The 12,497-nt window shown below is 31.0% G+C and overlaps 1 protein-coding gene across 1 annotated transcript; it reads right to left on the bottom strand.

The window, feature by feature from the left end:
* Position 1: 1 nt before the first annotated feature.
* Positions 2-8,138, bottom strand: Black (glutamate decarboxylase-like protein black). The gene is made up of 4 exons (XM_076389748.1): positions 7,627-8,138; positions 7,241-7,554; positions 2,040-2,440; positions 2-1,118 (listed from the first exon to the last, which is right to left on the bottom strand). Exons 2-4 carry the CDS (start codon positions 7,514-7,516, stop codon positions 143-145), a joined length of 1,653 nt encoding a protein of 550 aa, XP_076245863.1. The 5' UTR covers positions 7,517-7,554; positions 7,627-8,138; the 3' UTR covers positions 2-142.
* Between the last annotated feature and the right edge of the window lie 4,359 nt (positions 8,139-12,497).

Raw genomic sequence — 12,497 nt, 5'->3', positions numbered from 1 at the left:
ATTAATATTAAAAAAAACTTTATTTAATCTCTTCTATACTTTACATATTTTTTAAAATTTTAATTTTTGTTGGTTTTACAATTAGTCTAACTTAAATTTATATGTAAACAGCCAGTGCATTGTTATTATCATTATAATATTTTTACAAGTCATTGGCAAGCCTTTCAATTTCTTCTACAAAAAATCTCATGTCAGATTCCATTAGTCCAGAATTCTGTATAACAAGTCTAAAAAAATTGGGCACTTCGCGCAGAGGTTGATAAGTGACTAGCATTGATCCCCTCTTCACCATGCGTTCTTTTACTACTGGTCCGATTTTCTGAAGCACTTTCGACAACTCATCACCCTTTAAATGACGTTTTGACGGTGGTACGTACCAGAAACAAACGTTTGTACACTCTGGCTCAAGCAATAGCTGAAAGCCATCTCTTTGTCTTATATATTCGGTAAAATATCGTGACAATTCAAATACACGGTCCACATGTTTTTCAAGGCCACGAGTACCCTTTGCTTTCCACATGAACCAAAACTTTAGTACATCTGCTCTGCGTCCACATTGCACATGTTTGTCACCACTATCATACGACGTATCATAAAATTTGTCTGGCTGGAAAAGATAACTTGCATTTAAGCCATGCGCGGACTGTAGAAGACCTTCATGACGTAGCAACAACGTTGAACATTGTTGTGGTGCAGCCAATAATTTATGAGGATTCCAAGTAACAGAATCTGCCAATTCGATGCCGTCCAGAAGATATCTATACTTCCGAGACATCAATGCTCCTCCTCCCCAAGCTGCGTCAACGTGTAACCATAATTTATATTTTTTGCAAATGTCAGCTATATTTTTCAAAGGATCATAGGCGCCCAGAACAGTCGTTCCCGCTGTGGCAGAAACCATTAAAGGGGTTGCACCTTCGTTAAGAGCTCTATTAATTTGAGCCTCTAGGTCTGTAGTACACATTCTGCCTTTCTTATCGGTCGTTATTTCATAAACATTACTGACCCCGATTCCAAGAAACGCGCTAAGTTTTTTAATGGAATAATGAGCATCTTGTGATGTGAAAACTACCAGCCTGTTTGTGCTGGATAACCCTAATTCCTTCAACTGCGGAAACCTGGCAATAGTAGAAAAAATACATTTACAAAATTGTTTTATTATTAGAAGAAAAATTCATTTTCAAACAATATTAATTATATCATTAACTGTTAGGTAATCATATTCAGTACATATTTAGTAGATACTTGAGCACTTTTCTGGGTTCTAAGTAATTATCACATGCGAATGCGTATTCTTTTGCAGTGTTCCTCGAACAATTGCGAATCGGTGGAAATGAACTCTGCACGATTATCTAGAGATATATGTATATTAATTTTGTATACAGTCCTTTGACCTCCTTAAGAAGAAAAAGTACGTTAAATTTTATAAGAGGATAAAAGGACAGTATCAATACATTATATTACATTTGTTAATAACAGTTTAACTGAAGAAATAAATTACAGAATATAAATAAAAACGCATTGAAAATGTAATGAGAGCATATTATATAAAAATTGTAAACAAATTGAATTAACGTTGTTACTCTTCAACTTGGGTGATGTTAATATGGAGGTGCCTGGTAAAGAGCACGAAATCTATTACACATTCTATGTTTCATTAAAATTGGGTTTTTGAAATTAACGGTATACGTTAATCATGTTCGGTGTCACTTTCATAAAAAGAATATAAGGAATCGATTGATAGCCTTTTGTTCATTTATCGAAGTCCGATAAGAAATGTCTAATTTAATATTTTCAATTGCTGAGGTCTAAATAATTCTATCTTTATTTCTTATGACTTCATTGTTCAGCCTCAGGAGTGAATAAGTCTAACATAAAGGTAGAGGTGTTTTCACCTTAATTATTCGAGGAATGCTGTAATTTTGATGACAACTGAATTTTTGTAACAAATAGTACTGAATATTAATATTAAGTTTCGAAACATTGAGTCGAGTAGTACACAGGAATTAGTAATAGTAATATTTTAATAGCATCAATACCTGTGATGACGTGCAAGATTAATCGCGTAACCATTGGCAATCGAACCACCAGGACAAAATATGCCTTCGCCTCTACCATCCTTCCAACCGACTATTTTCCTCATTTCGCTTAGTAACTCTTCTTCCATTATAGAGAATACAGGAGATACCTCGTAGGTATAGACGGAAGGATTTAAAGCATCTGTTAACCATTGTCCCAGGAGACCATACGGATCCACACTAGAGTACAGCTGATTCACAAATCGAGGATGACCCGTTTTTACGCTGTACTTGATCACGTTGCGGGCAAGGGAAAGAAGTTCTTCGTGAGAGACTCCTTGATCTGTGAGGGATAGGTCAATGGCTGAATGAAGCGCAGTTGGTTCCATCCATTCTACCACTCGATTCTTTCTCGAGGTACCCTGAAAAGTGATGAGAGATGTAATTTTACTGCATAATAGAAATTAATAGAAGGAAGTTTAAAAGGATATTCTTATGTAAGACATGCATTGTATAAAGCTGTAAACAGCATAATAAATTATCAAAATCTTACAATGAAGTTCTTTCCTCAAGCACAAGCTTGAAAGTTATAACGTACATGTACAGTGTATCAGAAAGTGAGACATTTTAGCAGTATAGGTTTTATGCAGGGTGTAACAAATATAACCTTTAATATTTTAGGGGCTGTTAAGAGATTCAAATTGAAGTACAAAATGTCCTATGTCCAAAATGACATAGTGTCCGATCTACCTTCATTTTGCAATACTAATGTCTTTAAGTTAACATATCTATATCCCGAACTAAGAGGCAGATGTTTCTGTAATTTTATAGATGCATTGAAGGGTAGAAATAAAACAAAAAAGTCTTGATACATTTTGTTGTATCTCTTATGGTTTAATTTTTATAAAGTTTTAAAGATCTGAAATGTTTGTAAGAAATGGATGGCGGATTTTTAACGCTTTATAAGTCTTATAATTAGAAATGGTTTAGTTATAATAGTCTTTTCGTATTAATTACTTTTTCATCTCACAATACAACCTCTTTAATAATAATTCTCTTTGTCACAGCATTAAGGGCCCCAATTTTGTATTATGCCCCGTACCCTAGTATATCTAAATCCGTCACTGATTCTATTACAATAAGATAGGTTACCAGAAAGCGATAAAACATCAAAGAAACAAAATAAGAAATTAATACAAGAAAGTATGTGATTGCAAGTAACAAGAAAAAATTAATGAGTATGTAGTTTTTTTAATAACTGTAGATCGTTTCAGACAGCTATCCCTCTTTTACTGTATAAGGTTTTCAAATATTGATGTTTATTATATATAAGTTACGAAAAAAAATTATAAGGAAATAAATTATTATTATTATAATTTCTAATACATTAAAATATTTAAATAAAAAAAAATCACAAATTTTGTGGAACATCTGACGTATATTCTCGATACAGCAGTTAAGAACTACTGTGTTAGACGGAACATCCTATACATATATGTATGTACAACATTATATTATTATACATATAAAATTAAATCAATACGATTCCAATCAACGAATCGATAAAATCATAATACGATTTCTGAATTTTTTTCTTATATAAATAAGTAGGTTTTTATTTTAAATACTTCAAATTACCTATTTGCAAACAAGATAATTAAAGAAGTTTTAATTGTTAATAAACTAATTTGTTCTGTACAATCAGACAGTTGATTTGATGCACTGATGTCTCCAGTGACTTCTTTCCACTTCTGCATAGTACAATTTGAAATTCATTGTTTAATTTAGTTAGAGTAAAACTTCATTTATACATGACATTGCGGAGAACAAACAGATTCGTATAACCATATCGCTCATATACTTACTATAATAGGAATCTACTGAATTCTCTACACTAGCTATAATTTTTTAGTCAATTAAAGGAGTACGATACCTTGAAAGTTTAGGAAAATACATACATTTTAAGCTATTTTGCTACGTAAATTATTATTTAGAAAAATATCGGAATTTGTTAAAGTCATGTTAAGTAACATTTTAATTTTATTTCTGTACAAGTTCTATCACATAGGCGATATAATATTATCTACTGTCATGTTTAATAAGGTTCAGTCAAATGTCAGCTAATAGATTTTTGAAATTATTCATTCCATTGATTTCAAGCTTCACTCCTTACAGATACATATCAAATATTATGTACATACGTAAGAGTTTTGAATAATTTAAAAAAAATAAAAGACAACGATTTTCTAGAAATAGTTTCTTTTATCATTGAAAAAACCAGCTTTAAGCGTTTATAATATTTTAATAAATTAAGATATGAGGTGCACCAACATAATCACCCAAATTTTTATTCGACATAGCCCGAATTCTAGTAGGGTAGAGAAAGTCATAATAGACTCTTTCACTTCTAGTTAGACAATTGTACATCGTGTAGGCATATTTGTTGAGGAACTGATAAAAAACACAGAATTTGTAATCACGACGTAAATAGCCTTTTGTACTCATTTTGAACTAGGTTGAAACACTGTTATTATATTGTATCGATGTACCTTAAGATCTTATTAGAAAATTTTCACAATTCGAATCAACGACGACAAAGCAAAAATATGCTTTCAGGTTAAACTTCTTGGAGATTCCAAATTAATCATCTCACAACTTCGACATTCTTTGGTGTCCAAACACTTCATGGTCTATCAGATGTTTTTTATTTTAACACTGAACAGATGGCTTTAAAGTTTTTTAGGTTTTTACCTATCGCAAAACAGTCTCCTGGTAATACAATAGCTCTTTGCGCTGTGATAACAGACGAATTGCTTTTTATGAATTTATTAATAAAAGTGTAAAGTATATACCTGTTCAACTTATGATAGTTTGAAAATGATTCAGATAATAGATGTTCATCTACAATTGAGTTAATCAGACAGTAACTAAGATTTTGTTCATATATATAAATAGAATTGTACTATATAAAACTTCATGAAAGTTGAACAATTCATATATTGGCTTTCAATTAATTTAAATTTAGTTTTATAGGGCGTATTTACTGAGAGCAGCGATCATAAATAAAGTGTAAAATTTATAGACTAAAACTAAGGAATAGTCAGTTATTCAATTGAAATAATTTATTAACGTTTCTTCTTGCACTTTAGATTTTTTCAGAAGTATTGTGTACATTATTCTCTAGTATAGATGTGTTCTACATTAATAATAATTCGTTAAACGAAATGTGACGGAAAATTTCATTGTGTACTACATAAATATCTTAGAATGTTACTTTCAGTATTTTAATAACTCTACGCGCAAACGAGAATTTCCTCTTTCGTAGCGCAATATTTTATCTCTTGTATCCAGATAAATTACAACTTTTTTAACTAGCAATCGATTGCGACGTAATTCATTGTCCATGAATTGATGGAGTCTCATTAACAAGCTCTTGACGATAAGGCAAAAAATATACGTAACAAACGTTTGAGTCATGTTTAGAGACGAAGAGAAATCGAGTTTTCTATGGATCAATGAAATTTTTTCTGAAATGTTTTATATTGTTTGTAATATTAGACATGATTTCTGTAAACGATATCTCCAAATGTTTTACTGACAGTAAGTCCTTGCCGACACTAAATCATAAAACTAATTTTGCTTGTATAACAATTTTTTCATATGAAATTAAGCCTAAAATAACTAAAAATATATATTTTAAAAAGTGTTTGTTATGCATATATTTATTTCCCTTCTTTCCTTTCGTTTCTGTCTAATGTAGTTTAATTTTATACTTCTCACGATCAGCCATTCACTTTTAGTACATGAAAAAGATATAATTGCTGAGATTAGCATGTAATAATATATGCATTCTTTCTCATGGAAATATGGTAAAAACACGTTTTTTCTAATTCAAAGTTAAAAATCTTTTTCAGTTATAAAGTATATGTTGTTTTTGCATAAACATTGACGATAGAACTTTGAAGGTATTTTATAATTGTTAAATTATAATATAATAGGAAATAATTGAATAAAAATCGTTTTTCAATGTTCTAATAGTTTTCTATTCGCTTTAGGTTCAGGTGCACTTAGAATTGTATTTTAATTAATTTCAAAACAAGAGAAAATTATATAAATAAAAAAATTAACGATTTACATTCTAATGTAATATAATTTTAAGTTGAATATAATAATATGAAAGTAATTGATGTTTACAAATTAAAAAGAAAAAGAAAGTTTTCTCACATATACATAAGAAAAATGAAAACTGATTTCCACTGATTCATTTATGCTAATTAAGTTTAATACACAATTCGAAATAAGTGATAGAAATAATTGAAAAGTGGAAATACCAATAATAGGTTTATTTGAGATGCCATTCTTATCAGACCATGTCACAGTCTAACGTTTTTTCCTATTATTTGAATTTAGAATCGTTCTTACGCCATTGTTTCACTTTTAACTCTAATAAATTTTTATAAGGCATAAATAACTAATAACATCATAGAATTTAAAAGTACTACGAAATTCTTGCATCTAAATGACACATAATTTTGACATATTCATGTTTATAGTCCTATTATTTATAAATTTATAAATACCATTAAATACACATGTATACTTGATATCCTTATCTTGTTTTATGTTGCCAAAACGTTATACAATGTAGAGCATTCAGCTCCTTCAAAAATACTAATTTTGAAATAAATGTATTAAGAAAATATCTTTTCCTCTTTCTAAATTTCTTCTTAATTCAAATAAATATTTGTATAGAATAATAAGTATTTTTAAATTGCGAGCTTTAATAATTTTACTATTTTATTATTTCCTGAATTAATTTTTATTCCTTTTTATTGGGAAAATTAGATATATCTTAATAAAATATTTGTTGTACAAAAAATTAACTATATTGAATATGAACCTAATAATTACATTTCAAATACTTGTAAGAAATTTCGCCTATATGCACATTCCTAGTAGGTACTTTCGTATCGGAAAAGTATGAAACAAAGATATGTTTTTGGACAAATTATTAAACATACAAAAATACAAACAGAATTTCTTAGAACTCGATAATCAAACACATCAGTTATTTGATCAAAATATTATCAAAGATATTTCATATCTTTTTTCTTTAATTCTAGAGAGAATAATTGAAATTGTTAAATATGTCCAAGAACATTTCTTTTCCTTATAAGCAATTATCAAAAGTAGTTTCTTTTTTTTAGAAAATTGTATCTTACCTTAAAAACTGCATCTTCAAGGAGCACATCCACAAAATTCCTCATAAACTTCTCATGAAATTCACGTACAGGCAAACTTTTGTAATAACAATCTTGTTTGGAGTCTTTTCTGGAGGTTGAGTCGAGGTAACCCTTCTGGCAGTTATCTTCATCATCATCAGAGGACGAACGAACAGTGTTATTCTTGACATCAGTGATCTTCTCCAGAAAATTATCTCGCGTTTGGGATACCGCCTGATCCGGCGACTCGCCTAAAGTTTCCTCGTTCGCGGGCATGGTTGACGCATGGAGATTTTCTTCGATCTGTCCTCTTACTGGCTCGTACAGTTTCCTTTATACGTATTAATGCCCACGTACCAAGGACAATATCACTGCGTGTTAATTACCTTTATTCGCAGAAGTATCTTAACGTGCGCACGACTGGCTCGCCTTTCCTACTTCTTTTATGATTTTTGCTTGTGTTGTAACGGATCGCAACAGGGCCTTGATGAATTGGGAAATTCCTATTAGCTGTTTTGCTGGTAGAAGCAATGAATTGAAGAAAGTAACGAAGAGAAGAACTAGTAACGATACAACCATTTTAGTAAACGTTCAGGGGCACTCAATTTAGCTATCACAATGATTACTAGACTGTGGATTTGTATACAAATTCAAATTTTTGTAATTAATGTCAAAATAATGAAAAGTAATACAAAATTTGTTTCATCGTCCAACTATTAATTATGTGTAAAAATATTAGTATTTTTACATATTACAGACACTTTGTATTTACTGTTTAGCACACGAAAATTTCCTTTCAAGCGATTTTTTCTCTAACTTTTTTCAGGCCGAAAATCCGCAGATACGTTTAATAAATCAGAGAGAACATAGTGATCATTTTAATATTAAATATTAATTGTTCTTTATTAACTTACTACGATTTAAAATTATTCATAACGATTATGGGTGTGATAAGGTTTTCTAAAAGAAATTACATATAAATCAATGAATCAAGTCGTATCATCTAAAGTAATAGCAATTCTGCTATTAATTAATCTATAATAATAAACACCTTGTTTTTTAATTTCAGAATCATGAATGATTACAGATTAGAAATTAATACTCAACACAATGTAAACAACTGTATACTTGCAAGTTAAAACGTATTCCTTATTGATATCATGACGACTCGCATTTCCACTAGGAGTATGCATTACTTAAATACACTCCATTACATAATTTTATTACGCTTAAAAGTTATGTGAATGTAAATGCAGTTATTAATGATCTTTGAATAACTAATGTCATGCTCATGTAAAATTGGACGACACATAATTTTTTACTTTTACATGTTCCTTAAAAACGTTTATCTAATATTGTAAAACACATATTTAAAAATAGATACTGTTCAAGACATGATTGAAAAATTCAGAAAAAGATTTAATTTCAATAAGTATACATCAGTTGTAATAAAAATGCTCTGTTGGTAATTTATTAAATTCAATTTGGCATAATATTTACATTTGATAACTAAATTTGCATGTATACAGATTATGCTAAATTTGTATCGTTACTGTTATACATTTTACGTAATTTTATTTCATTACAAGTTTCATTACTTCATTATTAGAAACACTGATGCTATGTTATTTAATGGTGATTATGCGACGATTAATAACGCACAGAAAAAATACTCAAGATACATATGCATGCATAAATGAATATACATGCCAAAGATTGCAAGAGTGGGAATATATCATTCACGTATCGCGTGTATAGTGTCAAATATCATTAAGATGAGACTTTCTTGAATTACAATCGCAATTCAGTTACAATATCAACTATAGATAGATCATTGCAGGTGCAAACATAAACTATTTAAAATACAGAAGGTACGTTTCATGATCTATTTAGAACTCAGAAAACAAAGACAATAATGATAAAAAATGAAGGAAGTTTATTAATGATGGAAAGTTGGTAGTCTCTCTCATAATCACCCTCCTATATTGTATTAATTTGTTACGTAAGTTCTGTCTGCTACTGAACACTTACAAATTCGATTTTTCAAAACACATGTTCGACCATTATTTAAGACAGTTTTATCATTATTTAAGACATGTCACACGAGCGTTGACAGACGTCGAATTTGATGGACAATTGTACGCGTGTCTTTGTTATTTTCAACTGGGAAAACAAGGAAAAACATACAACGAACGTCGTACTATTTATTATAATAACACTCATATTGCCAGATTCTAAATAGGCTCTAACATTTAATTACTGACAATATTACTATTGGAAAGCCAACATTTTTCGACTAAAGAGTGAGCATAGCAACGTTACTTAACCGTACATAGGCTTAAAAGGATCATAAATTATCTCAAGAGGCTGACCAAAGTCTCCACTTATTTTTAATTGTAATATCGTGTAAATTCTCGAATCAGCACTTCCAGCATCGATGTTGGATCTTGTATCTTGCCGTGAGTACCGAAGTCGAAGTTGTAATTTCCTATTTTCTACATATACACTAACAAAATGGTTCTATCACTTGAACCTAGTATAGATAATAATCAGCGATCTACTGAATTTACAATTAATGCGCATAGTCAACAACACAATCAACTTTCACTTGATCTTCTAAATTCTATAATACGTGATAGCTTTAATGGTGATCGCTATAAGCTTAGGAGTTGTAACTAAGTAATTAAGCTTAGATTTAACTTGCTGATGCCGTTTTTGAATTAGTGCAACCGTGGCAGCAACTATCTCTATTGTTATATATAAAAAGTAAAATTATTGGGTAAGCTCATGAACAAATTGATGTTCATTATAATTTGACGCCATGGGCAGGTATGTATTTCTGATTTATTAGTGAGCTTATACTAAGATAAAGTTGTTGGATCAATTCTTAGAAGAATTAAATTATTAAATTATATTGGAGAAAAATGAAATGAAAATGTGTCGTAATTTAATAAAAAATTAGAGGAACTTTCCTCCAGAAAATTTGAAGTTATTCATTCAGTGATAGAAGTGAGGGAAAATTGGCAGCTCGATTAGTAATGATTAACAATATGACGTTTAATAGATGTATATATTTATCGTTCACATCCACAAATTCCTCAAATGTTTAAGTATCGCGATTTCAAAAATAGTACTTTAGCCGAAGAAAAGGCATTTCAACTTATTAGATATATGTGGTAATCAGTCTTCACGTTGTAAAATCTTTAGAGGAAAGAAATGTATTTTCCTCTAAGGTACAATCTGTCATATAAATAACCATCGTACAAACGAATGTTTCCTTTATCAACAAAAGCCTACAGGGGAAGGTTATCGAATTTGGATCGGCACGGCGTCTAGGTTGAACCACTAATGTATCTGTATAAGCAATAATGTAATATATAAACAATATGTGCCGTATGACAGGCAATGTTTGTTGCTTATATATTAAGTTAATGCGATAATCACAATTATACAGCACCACTTGATGTTTAAATAAACAAACGCAGTCGGTTTTAACAACTTAATATTTTAGCAGCACTAAATTTTTTTTAAAGTTAGTAGTTGACTTTCAAGTGCATGTATACAGAAAGTACATTCATTATTCTATATTTTATTATATTCAGTTTAAAATTTTCAATTATTTGGTCAAGTTGTCTACATTGGACCAAAAGTACTTGCTTGCATAGGATCAGTTCAATATAGTTCAATATTATTTTAAAGGACAAAAAAATGATTCTGACTGGTTTTGTATCTTATGTGAAGAAGTCAAGGAAGGAAATATGATAAAGTGCATAAAATGTTGCACTGGGGTTCATACACCGTGTACAGGAGTAAATACGGAATTAAAAAAATATTATTAATTTTTTTACTGATTACTGATTATGAAAATATTACTGATGTAGATTATTGATTTTTGCTGAGATTTTGCACATTAGGTATATTGATATCTATGTAATATATTTTGGAAACTTGTTAAGAAAATTTAATCATTGTAATACTTTAATCCAGTGGTTCAATTTAAAAAATGGAAGCTACATTTTGGGAAACCGGTTGTTTTAAGTGGACTAACAGCGAACGGTATACATGTGCGCGTAATTAGGCGCAAAAATTCCACCGATGTAACTAGTGTCGATGCTCGAGCCAGAAGGAAGGGCCCTATGCGTGGGGTCGGCTACGTTGCCGAGGTGCGTTGCCTCCCTGGGTTTTTCCCCGGGGTTGCCGTTTGTCCTCGCGTGCATTTCCGCCTCGGTGGTTGCTTCCGGGGAGTGCCACTCAGGTCGTTTAGGCGGCAATTTTTAAAATTTCTTACACACAAGTATAAAAGAACTATTTGTTTAACTTTTTATATTGTATTTTTGAAAAAATCAGTCATATTATTTTGAAAGCATAAATAGTAACATTTTTTACGCTACCTCTTAAATATTCAAAGTATTTTGTTATCAGTCTACAGTAAAAAATGTTTTATTGGTCCAATTTCGGCAACTTTCCTCTGAGTATAGAATGTAAAAAAATGAATAGTCGTGACTTTCAGAGGTGAATTTACATCTCTAGATCGGTGGACATTTGCAAAAAACACCCATCAGCAAAATTGTTTATAACATTGAAAATTATTGTTTTTTTTTATTACGTAATCATATTCGGATCGTTTAGTAGAAAAAATGTTCGAAAAGAACCATATGCTGTAAACGAACTATTTAATCAGGAAAAATTGTTAAAGATTTGGCATTAGTTTAACTGTGTAAAGTCGCACATAGAAGCATGAGCCTACCTCTATTCTGGTACGCGACAACATCTAACCTGAACATGAGGTCCAGCATAGTAACAGCTCAGTAAAATCAGTACGCTACTTTGAAATTTTGAACGCGTTTGCAGTACTTCAGCGCTGTCAGCTAATTTCGGACTGCACCCAAAATATGTAGTGTGCATGTTAGTGTCAACGTATTTTTAAGAGAGAGTTTGGGATGAATGGCCGAATGGTGATTAGCCTTTAGGTAAATTATGATAGGGTCTTAATTTATGTGTGGCTGATTGAGGGTGTATGAGACTAAACAGATCCGTTGGCGACCGATGGCTGATGGCTACATTGGACCCCCCAGTTATCGGGTGTCGTGTGACTGTTTGGAAGAAGAGCGAGTGTTTGGAGAAGGCAAGTGGCCCGACGCCGTATTGCTAAAGAATAAGAATATTGTTCTTAAAGGATTTGGCCACGGAGTGGATAAGGCTATGCCGTTTGGTAAGAGGACTGTGATGAACCCTACGGGACTTACCCCAGAACCTC

Source organism: Calliopsis andreniformis, chromosome 12 (genome assembly GCF_051401765.1).
Source record: "Calliopsis andreniformis isolate RMS-2024a chromosome 12, iyCalAndr_principal, whole genome shotgun sequence".
In the NCBI taxonomy this organism is placed as follows: domain Eukaryota; kingdom Metazoa; phylum Arthropoda; class Insecta; order Hymenoptera; family Andrenidae; genus Calliopsis; species Calliopsis andreniformis.
This window is presented reverse-complemented; position numbering and strand designations above follow the sequence as displayed.